General features: G+C 34.6%; 1 protein-coding gene across 2 annotated transcripts in view; it reads left to right on the top strand.

The window, feature by feature from the left end:
* AGMO (alkylglycerol monooxygenase) overlaps positions 1-25599 on the top strand; it is a 346489-nt gene that overhangs the window by 191665 nt on the left and 129225 nt on the right. Inside the window, exons 12-13 of one of the 2 annotated variants that reach the window (XM_034668580.1) lie at positions 2433-2538; positions 5035-5220. In XM_034668580.1, the coding sequence (XP_034524471.1) occupies positions 2433-2538; positions 5035-5121 (193 nt within the window). In that variant the 3' untranslated portion in view covers positions 5122-5220. Of the gene's footprint in view, positions 1-2432; positions 2539-5034; positions 5221-25599 lie in introns of those variants that run through there. The other variant, XM_034668583.1, reaches the window with a different exon arrangement.

Below are 25599 nucleotides of genomic sequence, written 5' to 3'. Positions count from 1 at the left end.
TATATATATATATATATATATATATATATATATATATATATATATACACTTGATTTGTGACAAAGGTATCCCTACAGAGCTTGGGAGAAGGCTGTCTTTTCAATAAATGGTCTTGGAAACATTGGATTTCCACATAGGAATAAGAAAAACTTGACAAATATTTCACATCATAAAGAGTTAATTCTGGGGTCAGGAGCTTATAGATTTAAAAGTGAATGGAAAACTAATATAGATTCCAGCAAATAGCATAGTAACATATCTCTATAACCTTAGAGTAGGTAAAATATTAAATAGTACACAAAAATCCCTAATCATAAAGCTAAAATTGATTAGACTATAATAACTTTAAGAAAATTAATTCTTCAATACTTAACTCTCATTAAGATAGTAAAAAATAAAATCTTCAAATAGAAAATGCTATTTGCAAATTTTGTGAGTAGCAAACACCTTTTGACTAAAAGTATTGACAGTCCCTATTGATGAAATGCTCACACACTGAAGGGAGAATTTATATTGTGGTATCTAATTTGAAAGATTGATAATTTTACTAAATTTGAACATATATATCATATTACCTGGAGTCCAAAGGCATGTAAAAGAATGTTCGGACAGCATTTTTCATAATGAACAAATGCTGCCAACAATCCAAAAGTCCTTTACGAGGTGAATGAATGCATGGATATTGGTATATTTTACACAGTGGAGCGCTCTACAAGAGTGAAAAGAATGAACTGCTGCTACATGCAACATCATAGGTGTATCTCATTAACAACACTAAATGGAAGATGCTAGGTGCAAAAAACTGCATACAATATAATCCCATTTATAAAAAGTAAAAAAAAAAAGATACAGTAATTTTTAAGAATTTATGCTAATGTGGTAAAAATGTTAATTTAAAAAGGAGACAAAGGATATGATTACTCTAGAAGGGTAGTGATTCTTTCTCAGGTAGAAGGAAGATGGAAATATTGAGGAGGTAAGAATTATCTTTAGGGGTGCTGATACTGAGTGGTGGTTACAAGGTTGTTTATTTGTTAAAAGTCATCAATGCATATTTCTGTTTTAGATATTATTTATTTATATAAATTTATGTATTTATTTATAAATATAGATATATATTTGTAAATATATATTTATATAAATACATTTATATTTATAATTGTATAATATAAAATAAATATTTTTATATTTCTTATATTTTATATATTTCTCTATATGTGCATTTCATTTCACAATATAAAATATTAAAATGTAAAGCATAGACCATAATTAATAAAAATTGTGTTTCAAAATAGAATTTTTTTTTCTGTTCGAAATTACCCAGATATTGATTTTTTAGACAACTAGTTTATACTAATTATGTAGCATTATTTGACGAGGTGAAAATTTTTAATACGTCATTCACAAAAAGATAAGTCACATTACCTGAATGCAAACAAACCAGAAAATATTACCCTGTTTTGACTGAGTTTAAAGTACTTGAAAAAAAGTGTTCTTTTTTGTATAAAAATGCCATATTCAATTTTAAAGAAACAGTCATAATTAGTAAATGCAGAAGAAATATTTGAGTTAAATATATTACTTTAGATTTTCTACACATTCTCTTTATACCTCTATATTCTAAATTAACTAAATAATATATTTGTATTATGACATTAATTCAAGAATATTTAAATTAGAAAATTCACCTGTCATAACAATACTACTTATCTGTTACAAAAATATTTATCCAACAAATGTTAGATGAATATATATGAAGCTTCTTTTAAGCTGATAAAGTAGCTGTTCATTCCTATTATTACAAGATAATTTATAAATGCTCACCTGTACATGACATTCAATGCTGTTTCAAATACATAGACATGCTTATTTAACTTATTTTAGAATTTGAATTTTAAGAATACCATATATACAAAAATATTCATCCCAAAATAATTAACAAAGGTCTATAATTATGCCACCTACCATTTTAGACATAATCACATATTAACCATTTTCCCAATGTTTCAGAAATCAACAATTCATGATTTTAGAGCAGTAACTGTATTAGTCCTCCTTACAGGCCATTTTTATGTGAATGAAGTATAAAGGTATTGAGTGAGTGACAGGAGTCTTGTTTACTTTAAATCCTAGAAATTTAGTTGTTTAGTATTTTATTTATTAGCTGAAAGTATGCTTCACCCTAACTCACCAAAGCTCAGATTAGGCAATACATTGTTTTAAAGAACAGATTTTCTTTTGAAAGATGCATTTTATTTCTTAGTTTAATGGCTGTTTTCAAACAGCTTCAGAGACACATGTTCTTCAAATATGTAAAAATACTGTGTATTTCTTGAAAATTAGAAGAAATGTGTATCACTATATCTATTATAACATGTAAACATAGAAAGAGCATATTTAAAGCTAATACGTGTTAATGACATTTATTTCAGACCTAAGGCAGCTATTCTGGAAACTGTGCGTTGCTTGGGATTCCTGATGTTGTATAGATTTGGTCATCTGAAGCCTTTCATTCCTTCTTTGTCATTTGCTTTAGAGGTAAGACATTGGTTTTAGGTGGCTATAGTAGGATTATACATCTATTGTGTATTTAATCCATTCATTTAAGTATGTTTTTGTCTATTTCGTGACTCGTACTTGTGGGAAACCTACCTATTCACCTACTTAACATTATTGTTTTAATTGTGTCACCTGGAGCTAGTTAATATTGTTGAGTTTCAGCTTTCTGGTATTTAAATTTGGATTGATATTATAACCTCATAGAATTGTTGGACGATTTATATTGCATGATGTTAATAAAGAAAAATTAGGCCACATAGTTGGTTTTCAGCATGTAAACAAATTACAAAAAGTTCTTGGCAGAGACTCTTCCATTTGGGATTTTTCCTTTTAGGCTTTTAAGGTAAAAATTTGATTAAAATGTCTTATCAATTACCCACAAGAGATGATTCTATAGAAGTAAAACCACTGATGTCATTGAGATTTTTCTACAACTGAAAATTATAAGTTATAATTTAACCTTCTGTAATGATTAAAACGTATCTTCCAAGAACTTCCAAAATTTGGGGGGTATATGTTTATTATCTCCGATCTTAGACAATGGTTAAAAAAAAATTTATCCTCATCACTGAACTTTTAATGCACATGGTTTTATTCTTTTAAATTAAAGGTTACATCACTTAACTTTGGTGCTGAGCAGCCTGCCAACATGCCCAGAATATGCAATATTTAACCTTATTTAAACATGAAACATAAAAGCAAACATTCCACCAGCGTCAATGGAAAGACTAAAACAGGCACTTTTATAATTTAGTGATGTTAGTAAATTGAAACAGACTCTTTGGATAACAATTTGGTGCTATCATACAAGGCATATGAGTCTAAAAATGAGGGAGGAGAGATTTATATGTACAAATGTATATATTATATATATGTAAATATATCTGGAAAGATAAATACAAATTTAATATATGGTTGCTTATGGGAAGGCAAATTGTGTGACTAGGAGAAAGAAATATGGGGAAGATTTTCTTAACATTAAGTTAATATTCTTTACTACCTTTGAAATCTCAACACCACCTGAACATATTTATTATTTTTAAAGTCATGTAAATTTAAGAAATGAGGCATAAAATGTTATTATCAGGATACTAGCTATCATCTAATCTAAATACATTTTGCATTTAAATGGGCACTAAATAAAGTTTATATAATGGGTACTTATATTGTTTCTTGAGATTACAACCTAAACAAAACAAAATGAAGAAGCATAAATTACACATACTTAATAAAATTTGGAAATATACATGCCAAAAATATACAATAGTAAAATCAAAGAAAAGCATTTTCATACTCTAATGAGGGAAGATATTGTAATTAAAGGTATGAAAGAAGATAATTCCATTTAATGAATCTACTTTTGGGTATACTATAATAGCTCATCTTAAATGCTCCAGAAGCAAACAGAATATTTGTTCTTTAAGGTAGGCATGTTATAAACAAGTGGAAATGGAGGATTATAGAACCACATTGCATTTGGGGTTCTCTGATGATGGGATAGTAGAGGACAGTGTAGTGTGTCCAACTTTTGACCTGATGAATTCTAGTGGTGAGATGTTATCCATTTACTTATTTTAGTCAGTTGGTGAATGTGAATGGCTAAGATGACCTTTGAAGCCACATTGCCCGAATTTTATTTCTAACTCAGAAACTTACTAGTTTTTGTCAGCTTAAATATTATTTGACTTGTGTTTCTTGTCTATAAATGGATGAAGTAATAAGGCCTATCTGATAGAATTTTGAGGATTAAAAGAGAATCTTTGTAAGAGATTTAAGCACAGTGCTTAACATACAGTACATGCTCAAGATGCTTAGATGTCATTATTATTATCATTTTATATGAAATGAAAGATCCGTTGGAATAATTCTTTGGTTTGTGTCAGAATCCAAAAGTCAAGTTTGGGAACAACTGGCATGGAGGAGCAAATAATGTTGAACCTAAAAGTCATGATTATGAATTCTTAGTCTAATGCTGACTCTATGACATTAGACTCTGTGCCTCAGGTTGTTTACCTATGAAATAGGTTTGATGAGAGTTAATGTGCACTGAAATTTCACTGTATTCTAAATGCCTTACTCCTATTACTTCATTTAATCTTCATATCAGTGTAATGGGATGTAGCTACTATTATTATTTTGTAATAAAAAAATTGAGTTACAGAGAGATTGAAAATTTGTCTGAATTAACATAACTAATAAGTGAATAAGTCAGGATACAAACTCAGACAGTCTGACACTGTAACTCTTGATTATCTAGCAACATTTTCTTCCTTGTGATAATAGCAATACTCATCCACCTTGAGTTATTTAGATAAAAAATACAGTTGCAGTGTAGCAAAAGTACTTGAAAAATGTAAAGACAAAAAAATAAATAAATAAATAAATAAATAAATAAATAGGTCTTATCAATTTGACTGCAAAAAATGTTTTGAAAAGACTAATGGCTTCAATAACTTATCTCCGAATTATCTTTAGCTCATGATTCAAGGAAGAGAAGACATAATGGCAAAATCTTTTAGGCTGCTCACCTACTCTTTCCAGAACCTGTTCCTGTCCACCTAGGCACAAAGACAGCTGATTCTTCGAGAGTAAACATTGACTGTGATCTGCCAATAAAACATTTCCTTAACATGGTGTGTTAATACTATCTACATACATGGTTTGGTGCAAAAATTTAGTGGCACAAAGGGCAGCACATAGGAAGCACCTGATACATTTTAGTTCATATCCTTATTCATATTACTATCACTACTCTATATTATAATTAAAAATATTGCTGCTATTATTTTTAAAGTATTATCATCATCATTATTATTAACCATTGAATTTCCGTTGGTAAAACTGAACATGTCTTTTCCGACCGGAGATCAATAACTATACGGTAGACTGGGCAAGTATTTTAATATCAACATTTACCTGTGAAGCAGTCTTTTCTTCTACTTCTTTGTAGAATTCAAAAGAAGTGTAAATTACTAGCTATCTATTCTTATGTTCTTAATTTAAATTCAAAACTTAAAAAAACTAGTTACCAGTGCTTATATTCTTAATTGTGAATTTTGTATTTGTGTTTCCCTCACATTAGAACTTTATGTAAATTTTTACTATTTATCATGCTATTAATAGAACTAATTGTTTGCCCCACATACGGAGGATAGAAACCTAATAAATGGCTTCAGTGACTACATTCAATAGGAATCAGGGGCGATTATAAGGACACAATGTTCTCATCATTTTTCTTTGAAGCTATCATTAGAATCAGTGTCATTGAAGCAGTTAATCCCTTCTTTTATAAATTAATGTTGTATATATTGGCAACATCAGCTTATAGCCCTGTGACTCTTCTCTATTTATCTAGAAGGCTGGTTGGAAGTTTTTCTGTTGTACTGCTTCATTATGTAAATCAGATGCCATAGATTTGCATGGTAACCATCCTTCTACACTACACATGTACTGCTGGCTACACTTACAGCTTTAAACACATACACACAATCACACACAGAATGGAAAATTGACCTTAATTTTTTTTTTTAACTTAGATTGTGAAACAGTTCTTAGGTAATTACAATTCTGAGTTGGAAGTACAAAGTAGAATTTAAATTTGATCTGGTAACCTGTATGTGGAAGACTTATTCCCTTTAGCTTCTATCTACAAAAATGTGAGGTAAGGGAGTGGTGCTCAGACTATTTATAAATAGAATTAACTGCTATACAAATGCGTAGTTGTTCATTTAGTGTGTGCAGTTGTTAGTCCATACCCTTGCATATTTCTTTAGCTAGATCACTTTATATTTTGACCACCAATTCATATACTTCTTTAAAAAGATTTTATTTATTTAGAGAGCATGAGTGAGTGTGGGGTGCTGTGCGGAGGGAGAGGGAGAGAGAATCTCAAGCAGACTCCATGCTGAGCAGTCAGCCTGACATGGGACTTGATCTCATGACCCCAAGACCATGACCTAAGCTGAAACTAAGAGTCCCATACTCAACCGACTGAGCCACCCAGGGTGTCTCAACCTTTTTTTTTTTCACTTGCTTTTTCATTCACAGGAAATTTTTTAAATTTTTTACGATTTATTTTATTTTTTTAAAGATTTTATTTATGTGAGAGAGAGAGTGCATGAGACAGAGCATGAGTGAGAGGAAGGAGGGGCAGAGGGAGAGGGAGAAGCAGACTCCCCATATAATAAGTTATACCAATAAATGCTCTTTCAGTGGATGCCAAATATTGTCCTCTAATTTCTCTAGGGGTGTATAGTTTTATAGAGGTGATAGGGCAATGGAAATGGTACTCCATGGAAGTTGATGGGCATTAGAAAGGATGGGGCTTTACTGATCCAGTTTTCTATGTTATGATTCTGAACTTTATTTTTTTTAAGATTTAATTAATTTATTTATTTGAGAGAGAAAGAGAGATAGCAACGGAGAGAACATGAGCAGGGAGGAGAGGGAGAAGCAGACTCTCCACTGAGTGGGAGTCCAATTCGGGGTTCAATCCCAGGACCCTGAGATCATGACCAGAGCTGAAGGCAGATGCTTAACCAACCCAGCACCCAGGCACCCCTATTTTTTATTTTTTTAAAGACTTTATTTATTTATTTATTTGAGGGCAGGAGAGAGGAGCAGAAGGGGATGGAGAGGCAGGCTCCCAAATGAGCAGGCAGCCTGATGTGGGGCTTGATCCCCGGACCTTGGGATCATGACCTCAGCCAAAGGCAGATGCTTAACTGACTGAGCCACCCAGGCACCCTTCATTCACAGGAAATTTGACAAAAAAATAGTCCCTTCATTTTTTCATTCATTCATTTCTCACTAACATACAGCACAGACATTTTTTTTTTCTAGTAGCTCAAGTGTAATTTGTTCTTTCTAAGATGTGCCTGTGAACTTGTGGTTGATTTACTTTTATCGGTAGCAGCTTTAAAAATGTCTAACTTGATTAGCCTTGAAAGGGAAGACAGCAAAATCAAAGATGAATAGCTATTTTTGATAAGTATGCATGTATATAAGACAATGGGAAATACTTGTTTTCAGGTATTTTGATCCTATGTGTATTTTGTTTCATACAGTTTTTTTTTTATTATTATTATATTATGTTAGTCACCATACAGTACATCCCCGGATTCCGATGCAAAGTTCGATGCTTCATTAGTTGCGTATAACACCCAGTGCACCATGCAATACGTGCCCTCCTTACTACTCATCACCAGTCTATCCCATTCCCCCACCATATAGTTTTTTAATTGAGAAGATAGTTAAGGTACTGTAGAAAGCATTGGCTTTGAAGTCACACAAATCTAAGTGTCATTCCCAGCTCTGCCAATTGGTTATGTGGTCTTCAGGAAGTTATCTAAAATAACCACAGCTTAGCTCCCTTATCTTTGTTCCCTCAGCATAAAGGAGAATAAAAAATATAAAAATAAAAAAAAGGACTAAAGGAGATAGAGTCAGTAGAACCTAGCATTAATACCTGGTATGTAAGTAATAAGTATTATTCATAATAATTATATCCATGTATATTATAAACACATGTGCATACACAAACTACACACACACACATTTAAAATAATGTTTTTTTTTTAAACTAGGGCATTTAAAGCAATGAAAATATGAACCTGAAAATATCTGCTTATTAGTGACCAAATAATTTGAGTTGATTCCTAAGGAGCTTTTGGAATTTGAAGAATGACTTTAAATGTAGACAGAAATATTCTAAAATCTGATTTAAAGTTTTTAGTTTATGTCATTAAAAGAGAAGCACATTACTCCTAAATGGTAAGCCAGCTTGTATCTGCTGAAGAGGTTCACAAGAGCTGGGTAGAATTTAGACAGGAAGAATTTGGGAGGAAGGTGGAGAGCACTGACTTAAGGGAGAGTACAATGAAAAGTCCAGAAGCAGGGGAGACCATGACAGGAGCCTAGTAACAACAGCCCAAAGTGTGGATCCTGATAGGAGGTAAATAAATGCCCATGGAAGATAAGAACCAGCTTGCCTAATGCATTCGATGGCAGGCAGAAACATTTATTCCACACTTACTGGAACACCTGCTCCAGTAAAAACAGAGCAAAAGCCCTGTCTTTGTGGAGATTAGCTTTTAATCAGTGTATTAATTTTTGATTGCTGTGTAACAAATTACCACAAATTTAGTGGCTTAAAACAACACATATTTATTATCTAACAGTTCCCGTGGGTCAGGAGGTCAGGCACAGTTTTGCTCAAAACTCCTTTCAGGGTCTCAAGAGGCTGCATTTAAGGTAAGTCTTGGCCAGATTGTGTTCTCATCTGGAGGCTCAACGACGGAAAAATCCACTTCCAAGCTCATTCATGTTGTTGACAGAACTCATTTCCTCACAGCTGTATGACTTAGGGCCCCAGCTTTTTGCTGGCTTTTGAATGGAGGCTGCTCTCAGGTGCTGGAGGCTGCCTTCAGGTCCATGCCACGTGGGCAGCCTCAACATGGCTGCTTACTTCATCAAGGCCACGAGGAGAACTTCAAGAAGGGCTCAACCCCTCTTCTCAAGAGCTTTTAGCTGATTAAGCTAGGCTCCTCCAAGATAATCTCCTGTTTTATCAAAGGAAAAACAACTGATTTAGGACCCTAATTACAGCTGCAAAATCCCTTCATCTATGCCATATTCTGTTGCCTAGAAGCAAGTCATAGGCCTCACCCATATTCCAGGGGAAGGGATTGTACAGGCTAACAGGGCATAAAAGGCAAGGGTGGGGATCATGTGTCCACCCTAGTTTCTGTCTGCCACAGTTGGGGAGGATGCATACCATAACTTAGACTAATAATTATATATGTATACATGCATGGCTTAACAGGTAATGATAAGTACCACGTTAAAAAATAAATCCGGGATGGAGGAGGCAAAATTTTTTAGAACGTGGTTCCCAAGGAAGGCTGGTGGCATTTCAGTTAAGACTTGATGTGAGGGCAAAAACCATGTGGATTCCTGGGGAAGAGCAGGTAAAAGCAACATAAGTGCAAAGGTACCAAGGCAGGGTGTGCCTATCATGTACATGAACACTACACGTGTTTGGAATTGAGTAAGCAAAAGGGAAAGGGGTAGAAAATACTGTCAGAGCAGTAACAGGGGACAGACCACATAGGCCAGGCCCTTTTGGTCATTGTAATTACCCATTTTACTCCAGGTAAAATGACCACCCTGGAGAGTTGGAGCAGAGGATGTGTATGAACTGAGTTATATTTTAAGATCACTTTGATGGCTGAGTTGAGGACAATGAAAGAGGGGTAAGAAGAGGTTGTGAGGACACCAGTTAGGACACTACTGTAAACATGAAGGTGAGAGAAGTTAGTGTCCCAGAGAATGTGGGAAGTTCAGGAAGCAATTTTAAAGTAGAAAAGGCAAGCTTTGCTCACAGGTCAGATGAGAAAATGAAAGAAAAGACAAAACACCCAAAAACAAAAAGAGTCGAGAACGACTACCATGGTTCTAGTCTGAGAAAATCAAAGAATGGAGTTACCATGAACTAGGATGGGAAGAATCTGGAAGGAAAAGTTGAAAGTGGTAGTGGATCTCCAAGTTCAATTTTATTTGATGGGATTGTGTTTATTGATTTCATAGTTATCTTTTTGCTGATAGCGTTCTTAATCTGTTTTGCAAAAACAATTCAATGCAGAGAAGGTAGATGGGAAGAAAATACACCGACATTTTATGAGTGGTTGTGTTTATGTGTTGTGACTTGAATTTTTTACTTTGTGATTACTGCATTTTTTAGTGAACATATATTACCTTTAATCCTACATCGTGAAGTCTCTCTTTTTTTCCCCCCCGCCAGGTTTAGCTGTTCATAGTTTTGTAATAGGAGTTAAGATGAATTATATAAAAGATATGTCTGGACAACCAGAGAGAAGTCAGAGCTTCAGTTAAAAACACTTGAATGCTGTTGGCAATGCCAGGGAGCAGCACAATGTGGATGGGAGCTGCTCCTACCAGCTGTGCTCAGAGTCCCGGGGCTGCTATTTGTATGAGGTGTCACTGTAAAGTAACTGAAATGATGTCAAGAAACCATGATTTTTTTTTAATTAAGTCTATTTTTTTAAGAGCAATTTATGTTTTCCAGCAAAACCGAGGGGAAGGTAGAGATTTCCCATCTACCCCTTGCCCCCACACATGCATAGCCTCTTCCATTATCAACATCCTCCACCTGAGTGGTGCATTTGTCACAACTGACGAAACTATCAGAGCCACCCAAAGTCCATAATTTACCTTACGGTTCTCTATTGGTGTTGAAAATGTATGTTTTGGACAAATGTATAGTAACAAGTATCCATTATGATAGGATCTCAGACAGAGTATTCCCACTATCCAAAAACTCCTCTGTGTTCTGCCTAGTCATCCTCCCTGTGCTCCTCAATCCCTGACAACCACTGATCTTTTTACTGTGTCCATAGTTCTGCCTTTAGTCATATACTTGGAATAAGACAGTATGAAATATTTTCAGATTGTCTTCTTTCACTTAGTAGTATGCATTTAAAGTTTCTTCATGTCTTTTCATGGATTCATAGCTCTTTTGTGTGTGTGTGTTGAACAATTTTCCATTGTTTGGATGTACCACAGTTTATTTATGCATTCACCTACTAAAGGATATTTTGTTTCCTTCCAAGTTTTGGCAATTATAAATAACAATGCTATAAATATCCCTGTGCAGTTGCTGTGCAGGGATACAAAGGAGCACAGTTGCTGGATCATATGGTAAGAGTATGTTTAGTTTTGTAAGAAATCTCCAAACTGTCTTCCAAAATGGCTGTACCATTTTGCATCCCTGAATGAGAGTTTCTTTTGCTTCATATTCTCACCAGCATTTGGTGTTAACAGTGCTCCAGACCTTGGCCATTCTGATCGGCGTGTAGTGATATCTTATTGTTTTAATCTGCATTTCCCTGTTGACATATGATGTGGAGCATATTTTCGTATGATTATTTGCCATCTGTGTGTGTTCTTTGGTGAGGTGTCTGTTAAGATCTTTGACCCATTTTTAAAGGCTTCATTGTTTTTATATCGTTGAGTTTTAAGAGTTCTTTGTATATTTTGGCTAACTGTCCTTCATCAGATGTGTCTTTAGGAAATCTTTTCTCCCAATCTGTAGCTTGTCTTCTCATTCTTTTGACATTGTCTTTTGCATAGCAGAAGTTTTTAATTTTAAAAATTCAGCTTAAACATTATTTCTTTGATGGATTTTGTCTTTGGTATTATATCTAGAAAAACACTGCTATACCCCAGATCATCTATGTTCTTTCCTATGTTATCTTTTATGAGTTTTACAGTTTTGCATTTTTAAATTTAAATCTGTGATTTTTGAGTAAATTTTGAGTAAATTTTTGTGAAGAGTATGTCTGTCAGATTCATTTGTGTGTGTGTGTGTATGTCCGTTTCTTTTGGCACCATTTTTGAAAAGACTATCTTTGTTCCATTGTATGTCCTTGCTCCCTTGTCAAAGATAGTTGACTATATTAATGTGGGTCGATTTCCTCCCTCTCTATTCTGTTCCATTGATATAATTGCCTGTTCTTCCATGGATAGCACACTGCCTTGATCATTGTTGTTTTTCAGCAAGTCTTTAAAGTCAGGTAGTGTCTGTCCACCAACACTATCCTTCTCCTTCAATATTGTGTTGGCTCTTCTGGGCCTTTTGCCTTTTGATATAAACTAGAATGAGTTTGTCAATATCACAAATTAACTTGCTGGGATTTTGATGGTGATTGCACTGAATCTAGATGGAAGAATAGACATCTTGACAATATTCAGTTTTCCTATACATGAATGCAGAGTATCGCTCCATTTATTTAGTGTTTTTTTAAGATTATTTATTAGAGAGAGAGAGAGAGAGAGTGCAGGGAGGTGGGGGATGAGGGAGAAGGAAATAGAGAATCTCAAACAGATTCCCGCTGAGCGTGGAGTCCCACGTCGTGCTCAATCTTAAGACACTGAGATCGTGACCTGAACCAAAATCAAGAGTTGGATGCTTAACCATCTGAGCCACCCTGGCGCCTCCTCCATTTATTTAGTTTTTTTTATTTCATTCTTAGAGTTTTGTAATTTTCCTCATACAGACTTTATTTATACAGTATTTTGTAAGATTTATTGCTTGATTATTTTTTTTTTTTTTTTAGTTTTAATGTAAATGGTATTGCACTTTTAAATTTCAAATTCCCCTGGTTCATTCCAGGTATGTAGGAGAGTGATTGACTTTTTATGTTAACCCTGTACTCTGCAACCTTATCCTAATCACTTATTAGTCCCATAATTTTTTTATTGATTCTTTCAAATTTCTACATAGATAATGATGTCATCTGCTTAGCTTAGCAAGAAAGGAACAAAATGAGGAGTTTAGTTGTTGACATTTTATTTATAGATTTATCACTAAAATAATCAGGAAGCTTCAGTTAAACTATATCCATATATAAGCTTTTTGGCTGTATCATTTATTTAAATTTTTACCTATAAATATCATAGGTAGTTTTAGTTTACATATGCTACAGGTAGTATTCTAAGTGGTTTGTAAATATTTTTTATTTAAATACTCATAACGACTTTATAATGTAAATGCTACTATATGGCACGTTTAACAGATGAGGAAATTGACAAGTAATTTGCCCAGGGCCACAGTGCTGTATGTAGGAGAGACAGGATTCAAACCCCAAAAATCTGGAACCTGTGCCTTTAACATGCTATACTGTGAATCATGCCTTGAATTGTCTAGCTACTGTTATGTGTCAATGTTGGCATTTTTTTTTTAAATCTGGATTCACTTAGTTAAAAGTGATAGAAAACTCAATAAACATTGGTTAAGAATAAAAGTGAAAATACTGATTTATGTTCGACATTGGCATTCTTTAGGGCCTGGTCCTGGATCCTGCTTTCTTCTCTATCCACCCTTACCCGTTTCTGTTTCTTTGAACACCATGGACATGATGACTCCCCAAATTTGATCCCCAGACCAGAACTCTAACCTAGCTGTAAACTCACACATTCTGTTACCTATTTAAGATCTTCTCTTGAATGACGTAGGCGCATCATACAATTACATAACCAAATGTGAGCTCTTAATGCTTTCTCCTACATATCCTGTTCCATCTCAGTAGATTTACATCTCAATAAATAGGCACCACAGACACTTTCACTTATTTCATAAATCTAAGAATCATTCTTGTTTTACCTTCTCTTTTGCCACCCAATCAGCAACTTCTGTGGCTTCTACTCCAAGATACGTCTTAGAACTCATCCCCATTGTCACCATCCTAATGTAAAGCATCAGCATATCTTGTTAGGTCTGCTACAGTATACTCCTAAATATTCATTCACCGTATTCTATTCTTGATAGTTTCCAATACATTTTTTATATGTGTAACATGATCAAATTTAATTTAAACTGCCAAATAGCTTTAGATGTCACTTAGAATAAAATCCAAACCCTTTACCATAACCTATAAGGCCTTCAGTGAAATATTCACAGACATACTAAGTTGCCACTACTGGCTCATTCCTCAATCTTGGAAGTTAAGCTAATAAAAAGTATATATGGATAAATAAAATTATGGCTCTAATATACAGCAGCTTACTTTATTTCTAATAGAGTCATGAGAAAGATCGTGTAACTTTTTTCATTGGCATAGTTAGGCATTTCTTGGGGAAAAAACCTACTTCTACAGAAAAGAAAAAAAAAAACAACTACGATGTATCTGCAGACCACTTTGATTTGTCTCAATATTGTTCTCTAATTATCTCATCTTTTAAAATTGAAATACATTTATTTTAAATGGAAAATTTTTCACTACAGTAACAGAAAGCCATAAAATTAAAAATACCCAGAAATAGGAATACCCAATTTAAAAGGTCATAAGTTTTGAAATAAAAATACTAGTAAAAATAATAGACCTGATTCACAAGTCATATCTGAAAATTAAATTCTTATAAAAATGGCATTAAGTGTGATTATTCAGCAATATAGAGATATGAAGCTTTAAGGTGATTGTCAAAAATCACTTCTAGCATTCACATTTCCATCCTAACTCCTGTTTTATTTTAAATGTGTACATCCCCAAAGATTCAGTTGAATAAGGTCAAAACAAACAAGTGAAATCAAGATAAGTTAAAAAAAAAGAATTCTTTGTACCTGAAACTGATGTTACACTGCATATTACCTAACTGGAATTTAAATAAAAACTTGAAACTAAAAATAAAATAAAAAATAAATCACATGATCAATAAAAAAATAAATAAGAGAAGTAAACAACGTGAAAACTCACAGAGAGGTACTTCTTTGTCTCACAGGCCCTGATTGTTGGTCCTGGACATTGACCTTGAAGAAACATTCAGTGTCAGATGATACATATACTTGGGGGCACCTGGATGGCTCAGTCGATTAAGCATCTGTTTTCAGCTCAGGTCGTGATCCTAGGGTCCTGGGATAGAGCCCTACATTGGGCTCCCTGCGTAGCAGGGAGCCTGCTTCTCTCTTTCCCTCTGCTGCACCCCCTGCTTGTACTACCTCTTTCTCTTTCAAATAAATAAATACAATCTAAAAAAAAAAAAACATATACTTGAGTCCCCCAAGAAATGGGTATAGGGCACATTCCTTTCAGGGTGCCAGAAGTCCCTGCTAAGTGATGGGGAGTAGTGCTTTAGATCTTGGAGACCTTGGGAAGGGAATCAGTTTGGAGTGCAGAAAATCCCTCTGCATCTGAAGAGGATATCCTTGGAGGGATCCTTAGCAACCTGTTCCAGAGTTCTGACTGAAATCGTATCAAGTACCATCGTTAGTATGCATGTTAACCTTTAGGAAACATCCTGCTTGTTGTCCAACTCTGGAATCTAACTGGTATGCTTTCTTATCAGTTATCTTTTCCACATTAGTATCTTATCTGGGCAGATCTTTTGAAACAACTAACCAAGGTTAACAGTTTGCCACCTCAGGTGTTTTCTGTGCAGAAGAGGAAGGCAACACTCAGCAGCAACAGCAGTAAGACTGTTCAACATTTATTTATTTATTTATTTATTTATTTATTTATTTAGTAAATATTAAAGGAGCACTGGCAGCACCTGCTACATAGCTGTTACCAAAATGGAGGAGAGGAAGTTGCTGGGATTTTAACCTTATACAGTTTGCTGAATTAAATATTTATTGGTTTCATATAACAAGGTATGTATAATCAGATGTCCCTTGTTATCTAAATATTTGGTCAAAATACTTGAATCAGAGGGGCGCCTGGGTGGCTCAGTCGTTAAGCGTTTGCCTTCAGCGCAGGGTGTGATCCCAGCGTTCTGGGATCGAGCCCCACGTCAGGCTCCTCCGTTGGAAGCTTGCTTCTTCCTCTCCCACTCTCCCTGCTTGTGTTCCCTCTCTCGCTGGCTGTCTCTCTCTAAAAAAAAAAATACTTGAATCAGAAAGTGAAGGAAGGTTTAACAGTTCTTAGCAGCTTCATGGTTCATGGATTCTTCATTTTCTGTATTTGGTAAAATTCAGCTTTCCTTGGTGTTTATCTGTTTCTGCACAACAGACCAACCCCAAATCAATGGCTTATTTATTATTTCTCACAAATACATGGTAGTTCCACTGTTTCTTTCTCCTAGGCTCACTTATTGGGCTATAGTCAGGTTAGGGGTCAGCTGGGCTGGACAGTCACGTGGGTCACATGAAGGGACTCAGTTTTGGCTGGTAGCAGGAACAGCTTTATTTTCCCCTCCACATGACTTCTCACTCTCCAGTGGGCCAGACTTCTTGAATCCAAGGCTCTGGAACTTAAAAAAAGTCACTTCTGCCACTTTCCATTGGTCACAGCACATGACCACTCTAGCCAATTTTCAAAGGTGGAGAAAGAGACTCTATCTCTTGAATGAAGATTAGTCAGGTCAGTTGTAAAGAGGCATATATGAAATTATAGCCATTATGCAACCTACCACATTTGGGTTTTATATGATTTAGATTCATGATAATTAGTATATCACAGAATGTAAACATATTTGTCTGAAGGCATCTCGGACAATTCATTTCAGCTTTACATTTGGTCACATTATGAATGCAAAAAAGAAACTGCACCTAACTTTTTTCATGAAATATATGGTAATCTGCCATAAACGTACTTCTGGATTCAAGGGGAAAATCTCACACACACACATACACACACACACACAAACTGACCTATGAATATTCATGGCATACAGCATCTCAATAGTCTATTTTAAAATTATTCACACTTCAAATATTTTTTATCAACTGCTCAAAGTTTGTGTTCATGGATAGTAGTTACATTTGTTTTAAATAAAACCTATCTTCATATCAACTCATAATTATTTTTCTATCATCTAGTATTTATTATATACTAAATTATATAAAATATTTTTAAAAGATAATAAAATGAAAACCACTCAATTAAAACTATTATGTTACAATGCCAGTGAAGTATTATTAACATATGTTATCTACTACCTTTGTGATCCTTCTCTATTTCACACTCCCACAGATACAACTCTTATTTTATACTTAGTGCTTATCATTTCCATGTGTTTTCTACACAAGTGCTATTTTTTCATATATTCTTAAATTTATCATGAAGTCATATTTGATTTATTTTTAAAAATTAGTGCAATAAAATAGTATCATACTATATATATAGTTTCCTTCTAGATCCTTTAATTTACTGAATGTTTTATTTCTAAAACATATCCTTTTTCTTGCATGCAGTTGTAATTTATTCACTTTTATTGCTATAAAGTATTTTGTTGTACAACGATATTAAAATATCCATTCTCTAGTGTTTGTTCCTAGCTTTTATTTTTATAGTCCTGCAGTGAAAATTCATGCACACATCTTTTAGTGCACATGGCATTTATGTAGTTTCTCTAGGTTATACAGTAAGGGTGGAATGGCTGGATTATAGGAAATGTACATAATTACATTAAGAGAATGTCAAGTTGTTTTCCAGTGTGGTTATGAAATTTACCACTATCAGAGTATACATGCCCTCACGAAAGCCAGAATTATGTTAACTTTTGTTCATCTGGGGATTAAATATCTCATTGTATTTCTAATTACCATTTTCCTGTTTAGTGCTGAAGTGAATCATTATTTCGTCTTTATTGGCCATTCATATTTCCTTTCCTGTGATAGGCTTTTCATGTCATTTAACCATTTTTCTGTTTGGTTGTTATTTTCTTCTTCTGTTTTTAAAAATTCTATATATGAAGATACCAATCCTTTTTCGTTTATATTTGTTAAAAGCACATTCTCCCAGTTTGTAGTTTGTCTCGTTGCCCTGGGATTGAACTCAAATGGATTTCATTTCCACAGAGTAATACCAAATAACAGTATGCTACCTCCACACATGAAGATGGCACTATTAAACTATTCATTATTAGTAATTCAGATAAACACGAACTTTTTTCTATATAGTGCTAGGTATATGTAGCAACAATTCCTCCTCTAACGACAAGTATGTCTACATAACTCCTGAGCAGGGCTATGAATCGAGGTTATAATTATGGAAAAATATAATGCAAACATATAATTTGAAGATTATTCCACAATTATGGCTCCTTTAGCAAGACTTATGGACTATTTGAATTTTAAATACATACATCAGGATTTTTCCCATCCGTTTGTAAGGAAGAATACTCAAATTTAAAGTTTATCCAAAAATCTACTCTATGGCATAGCAAAACTGCCAGAATGTATTTAAATTCCCCTAATACATGATATTACTGAGAATATATTTTATATGAGATAAGAAATTTTTATTTTTAGCAAAAAAAATGCAGAATTAATGGAATAGCATAAAATAACACAAACACTGAGGGGTTTTTAAAGCAAAGTTCCTTTGAGATTTTGTCATGTGTTCATATAATAAAGCTTTGTCACTTTTTCCTTCACCTTTAACTCAATTTAAGTGTCATTGCCACTTTTAACATATTTTTGTTCTTTTACTCTCCCTTATCATCCTTGTATTTTCAGTATCTAAAGATATCATTTTTTCAGCATTTATCATCACATACAATTAACAAATATTCACTCTGTTCCAAGTTCTTGCAAAGAGCTTTTTGTGTGTAAGCTCATTCATGATGCACATATATCTCCTATGTTCATACCATGTACTATCCTATAAGAGTGGATAGAAATAACGAATGAAGGGGCATCTGAGTGGTGCAGTTGTTCAAGCATCCAACTCTTGGTTTCCAGTCTGGTCATGATCTTGGGGTCATGAGATCAAGCCCTGCATCCCCTCAGCACAGAGTCTGCTTAGGATTCTCTCTCCCTCTCCCTCTGACTCTTCCGCTCATGTTCTCTCTCTCTCTAAAATAAATTAATAAATCTCTAAAAAAAGAAAGAAAAGAAAAGAAAAGAACTAATGTATTAGGTGAGAAACAGGCTAAGTAATAGGTGAAAGTAGGCTCTTTGAGGTGATTTATATGTGGCCCTTTAAAAAAAATACTGTCACTTCCTATTACTCTTCTAAAAATACTTTTTCTTGCTATGAACAACAAAATATGTGGTAACCAAAATGAAGCAATAGAATATAGTACTGTTTTTTCTTTAAATACATATATATATATATATATATATATACTGCTTTATTCGTTAAATACATTATATATATATATATATATATATATACACACACACACACACACACACACACATATATAATTACAGGAGATTTTATATATATATCTCCACACTAAATTACCTGAAATGTGTTGTCTGTTGTATAGGATTTTAAAATATTGAATCTACATACAAGAAAATGTTAATACATGATAGTTTCCTATGTATCATCTTTTCCTGTTAAAATGGTTGAAATTAAGAGATATAGATATATCTTATATCTGTACCTATCCATCTCTTCTCTCTTGCCACTATTTGAAAAGCCCCTACATGGGCATTCACTAAGAGCATAGCATTCACTAAAATGCTTTGGCAAATACTTTAGGTTGAAGGAGATTTTCACCATCATTTTCTGCATTTTATTATTATATGTATTACAAAGAACACAAATTTTATACATTTCTGATTAGTTCATACTGAAATCATCAAAACATAGGTGAAATGTAAAGGAGAATTTTAGATTAAAAATACTGAGCATTGGTGGAGGGCGCCTGGGTGGCCAAGTCGGTTAAACCTTGTACACTTGGTTTCCCTTCAGGTGATGAACTCAGGGTCTTGGGGTCAGGCCCCACATCAGGCTCCACTGAGCACAGAATCTGCTTGGGATTCTCCTGCCCTCCCCTTGTGCTTTGCCTATAATAAATAAATCTTTGAAAAGTAAAAATACTGGGTTTTTAAAAAAATATTTTAAATATATTTCTGTCAGTTTAGTTTTTGCTTTTTTTGTTTACTTTGTCTTTTTTTTCCCCTTGTTTTGGCTGTTCTTGTTTGAAAACAGGAAGTGATTCCTTGCCAAGAGCGGTTTAGCTAGAAGGGCAAACATGTTGAATTTAGTTTAACATTGCAAACTTTGTAATTTTGAGTGAGGTCCAAAATGGATACAATCTCTATTAATTATATTGTTTGTATAAAAATAGAAATTCAGGAATGTTAGAAATCTAGCTCTCTGCATGGCTGATTCCTGACCACTGAACCAGTTTCCATCCTGTCGACTCTTATCCCTCTACATTTTTCACGGATGTGCTTTAATCTGACTTATTTGTGGGTCTAATCCGCTTGTGCCAGCATGGTGAATTACGAGCAGCAGCTTAAGGTAAACATCATTTACTCATAAGAAATTGTTTCCACATCACCTCGGTTTTCTGCTTGGCATTTAAAAAAAGAAACTCTGCCCCTTTTTATAATCACCTGTCCTACGTTTGAAATAATAAAGAGCCCCGCATTTTGCCTGCCCCAGTCTGAGTGTGCCGCGCGTTGTGCTATGATTTATGACCTGAGCATCCGACACACTCCATGCACTAACAAGATGGCCCGCTGCGTTTGAAATATATCCCCCAAATGAAAGCAAACACAGCTTTGTGATATAAAGCCTTGTCAGCACGCAAGGAATTAAACACATGCAATTTATAATTTTTAGTCTTTCTTTTTGCATTGCCTTTAAGAATGGCTAAAATAGGTTAAGATCCATGGGTAGACAGGATTTCGCATACTAGACGAGAGCTCTAAGGGGAATCCTGACCTTGAGAAAAAGGCGCAGGGAGATTTGGCAGAATGTCAACGTGGTTTCCACTAGTACATGACAGGGACTCATTATGGGCTTGCTGTTGCCTGTAAGCTGGTTTCACTACCATCAACTACGAGGCCAGAATGCCTGGTTCCAGATGCTCTTGCCAATTGACCGTAAAATTGCTATGCATTTCTGGCCAAGCCCGAGATTTTAAAAGCTCCCCTCCTCCTCCCCTCAACACCCTAACCCCCAATTCCCTCTAAAAAGCTGCTCATTATTCTTCCTTTGCCCCCTGATCTCAGCAAAAGAAATACTTCTGGAATCAATTAGAAATGTCTGCCCTTGATGAGGTTTGCACGTGAGTTTGGAGTTGTGAGGCTTTGATAGTGTCAGCCAACAGCTGCAGTTTCAGGTGGTAAAATCTAAGAAGGAATTTTCCAGGGTTTATTTACCATCATAAAAATTTTTTAAAATAGGCAAGACATGTCGGGAGACCGTCTTATTTGCCTTTGAAAGTGAGGTTAAATTTGGATTATATATTTGTTTTATTCACAAAGAGCAAACTGGAAATCTCTGATTGGGGCAATCTTACTGTTGCCTTAATAGACTGTGTTAAATGGTTATAAATACTAGAAACAGGGGTCTCCTTTCCGAAGGTTACTGGTAAAAGAACATCTGTTATTTTTTTCTGTCATATTAATTGCTCGACAAGTAGATAGTCAAGATTAATGGGAATCAGAAGCCATTTTCTGAAAATAATGTGAATTATTCTGTGTAATATGTTTGCCCACTCTTTCTCTCCAGCTATATATGCATATAAGAATTTTAATCAAAAATTACAACAAGAATTTTTTTCTTTTTAATATAGCTATGTGGTAAGCTTTTATTAATGCTTATTTGATAAGATGCTATAAACTTCTTTTTATATTTGTACGTCGTATTAAAATACATTAGCTGTAGGAGCATGGAAATGTCATGATTTTCCTGAAGCCACACTGAGAAGCATAGTAACATCCCAAGTATCCAAATTATCACTTGGCACTTCCAAACACATGGCCTTTTCTTTCCTTGAATACATCGTATGCTTCTTGGAAGTCTGCTTTTGTTTCTTCTGCTGGCTAAAAAGCAGAGACATTTTCAAGTGCACATTTTCATCATGAAAATTTTCATTCCTGCTTTCAAGAAATGTTATCAAACTTTTTTTTCCCCAACAAATCACCATTAAATATATAGAATTTTAGTTCCCAGAAATACCTCTTACCTCTGCAATCAATGTTACTTCCCCTTAAAGTGTTGCCAGTTCTTATATAATGGTGGAGAGGTGTGAAGAGAGAATTTTATGTCTGTTTCTCTAGTAATATCTCCATATTTAAAGGCAACAGAGAAAAGTTCAAATTTGCATTTTTATGAGAGCTCTTCTTACATATGCAAACATTTACCTACTAATCAGTCTGGTTTCTAGATTGAGGATTTTTGGTAAAACTAAGGGAATAACTATACTATCAAGTGTACATAAAATATAGTAGAGTTTATTATATTCACAGAATAACGTAAGCTGAAAAATTTCATTACTTAGAATATCTGATGTTTCATGCATGCTCTAATGTGATAAAGGTTTAAAAGACATATTTTGCCTACCAGTTTCCTGGGTAAAATAGCATACCAACAAAAACAAGGGCAAAAACAAACAAGGCTGAACAATTTTTAATTGCCATCTTTAAAAAATAATGTCTCATTTATCCTTCTCCATGTCCGTTATAGGCTCTGCATCTCATTGGTGAGCCATCCTTTTATTGAGTATAACAAACAAACAAAAAATTGGTTATACAGTCTTTAACAGCATTCTGGAAGGTACTTCCCTGTGATCAAATTGTTACAGAAAGGAGAAGTTGATTAATTTATTCATTCATTATCTCTGAGCTGAAACATCCTGTGTGCCAGCTTTTCCTAAATATGTTCAGATCTAAGAGCAAAATCCAACTCCGTGGTATTAAGCACCTTGACAGTTGAAACATTCTTTCCAGGGAAGAAGCAGAAATCTACTCTTCCTGACTCTCAGATAGGAGGTTTCCCTACAGCAGCAAGTGAGACTACAAACTCACTCTAACCTTTTGACATGCAATCTCAGAAGGAAGCATCGAGCTGGTAGAGAATTACTGCCTGACACTCTCACGTGCCACTCCTAAGTCTGTGTTTAAGTGGTGTCGTCTTCTTTATATGCCTGCCTAATGGATCCGAGAAAATTGGCTGATACCGATTAAAAGTAAATATGGATTTTTCCATATAGTTTATCCTGTTATATTTTTCTACCCAAATTCAATACTTAACAAGGATTTTGATCTACTGTAAAACACATGAAGGTAATATCTCTCTTACATTGTGCTTGTTTGTGACAATGTCTGACAGTGGCTTGGCCTACCTATGTACAAGTAGTTAAATTATTGTGATGAGTTGGAGAAAAAACTGGACTCAGATTCCAGACACATGGCTGTTATGAATTAACAACATGAGGGAGGTCACTTGGTTCTCAGCTTCACCATCTGTAAAGTTAAGGGAATACAGTAGATTTCTAGAGTTACTTCAGTGTGTAAGATTTCATACTGGTTGTATGATTTTAAAAAAAACATTGAATAGCTGCTATTGGTTTATAGTCGTATAATTAATTTACTAAGAAGCAGCGGATTCAGAGGAATCTTTGAGAAATGAAGAGTTAAATCTATGAGATATTTTAAAAGACAGAACTGAGACAATAAACATCCTAATTGTGCTTTATGAGACTTTAACTGCACCTCCATATAATCACCATCAGGCCCTTTTCAACCTACGAAGTCACTCCGAACAAATGAAAAATCAAAGTAGATAATAAACAGTTTGGTTTCTATGAATCCATCTTCCATGCAGACTTCTTACAGGTAAGGATGGAGGTTACAGGGGTGCCAGACCACTGGAATTGGATTCAGGTCATCAGAGTGGAGCCTGGAACAAATCTATGATTTGGGAGATCATTGGATATGGAAATACTAAAGCCAGTACTGGTGATGTAAATGATAGCAAGTCTTGAAGTACACTAAGATCCTTGTGGTAAAAACGGATAATAGCTGTGCATAAGGAGTGTTATCAACATTCAGCAAGATTAAGTTATTGTCAGCGTGCCTAGAGTAAAAGCAACTAGAGGCATATATTTCTTTCAGTTTGTTCTCATAAAGTGTTAATTATAAATCCACTGGGGTATCAAAGAAATAAGTCTTAATGTGAGACACATAAGTGATTTACAATAAGCATGTGGAAGCATTTAATCAACATGCATTAGGCAGATGATTTAGAGAAACCTTAAGGTTTGCTCTCCCATTTTGTTAATGATACTATGTGGAAATCACAGTGAAAAAATTATTTTTCTGCTTGCTACATTACTCTTCAGATGATGGCTGATGGCTATGGATAAATTTGTATGAGATTTCCACTTACTTTAAATTCAGCCCTATCCCAACTAAAATGGTGAACTTATTTCAATCTGCAGTGGTACTTTTAGCTCACTCTTATTCCCTTATTCCAAAGGAAAATCTTCAAGTTAAAATCAGGGAGATACTTTACTCATATTTAATTCCAGTAATAACGGCCCTAAAATAGTAGATTATTTGTACAAGTACACAAGTGTTACAAAGCAGCAATTGGAAGGAAATCTAGCCAACCTGTGGTAAAATAACATATGTGTGAATACTTGTTCCCAAATAGCCATAGAATGTATTTCAGGGCAATTAATTTTACTTAGAAGTTTGAAATTCTGGTTACTCTCTTCATACAACCTTCTGTCATCTGATCCTCAACTCTTTTATTCTGACAGTGGCAGTTTTGTCTATCATTCAGTAAATTCACTTACTTATTCTTGGCCAGAGTCATTCTAAGTAGCATGTATTTGACCTTAGTAGTATATAAATGTATGTTGATGGGGGACTCTGTCAAAGGAGTATAGATGAATGAGCTTAGGTGTCCTTTGGAAATGGAGTTGGATCATTGGGATATGGGCCTTTGATGGAAAATTAGACTTTGAAATGCTTTATTGTTCTCTTTGGATTACAGGTGAAGGGGCTTCCATTTACTTCCACTTGTGCCCAAACATTAGCATAAAACATACTATTATCATATAATAGAATATATAATATGTGGTTAATATTATGTAATAGAATATATAGACACCATAATGGTGAAGATCAAAGGTATCCTGGAATAACAAAAGTCACAAAAAGCAATAGTTAACCTCAGGGAAATATTTTTGAGAGCAGGAACTTTATGAGTGAGTGAACTTTACTTTTTAACAATAAAGACAGGAGAAGTTATAAGGGGTCACTTTTTACATAAAGATAGGTCTACTATTCCATCAGAATTCTCCCTCTAGTATCAGGGTAGTGACAATAACAGACTTTGTTTAATTTAGGTGCCTACCAGTCAGCAGATTCTAGCCTGAAACTCAGGGTTCATAAGCTTTTATTTGTCCTGCACAGAGCTATTTGTGTTTAATTTAAAATTTGATAGGTTACCAACATTTTTAAATCAGGAGGCTTGAAGAACTTGGATTAATGGTCTCTCTTGAAAATTTCAATGATTTGGGGGCACCTGTGTGGCTCAGTCATTAAGTGTCTCCTTTCAGCTCAGGGCATGGTCCCAGGGTCCTGGGATTGAGCCCCGCATCGGGCTCCCTGCTCTGCTGGAAGCCTGCTTCTTCCTCTCCCACTCCCCCTGCTTGTGTTCCCTTTCTCACTGGCTGTCTCTCTTTCTTTCAAATAAATAAATAAAATCTTAAAAAAAAAAAGATTTGGCCATCCCGAGTCTGCCTTCCCTTAGGTTATCAGTGAATTGAAGACAAGGAAGAGTTTGAGTCCATGAAGGCAGGGACTCTAGGCAGGACTTAGAT

This window comes from Ailuropoda melanoleuca, chromosome 1 (assembly GCF_002007445.2).
Source record: "Ailuropoda melanoleuca isolate Jingjing chromosome 1, ASM200744v2, whole genome shotgun sequence".
NCBI classification, from domain to species: Eukaryota; Metazoa; Chordata; class Mammalia; order Carnivora; family Ursidae; genus Ailuropoda; species Ailuropoda melanoleuca.
The sequence above is the reverse complement of the archived record's forward strand: the minus strand, read 5'-3'. Positions and strand labels throughout refer to the sequence as shown.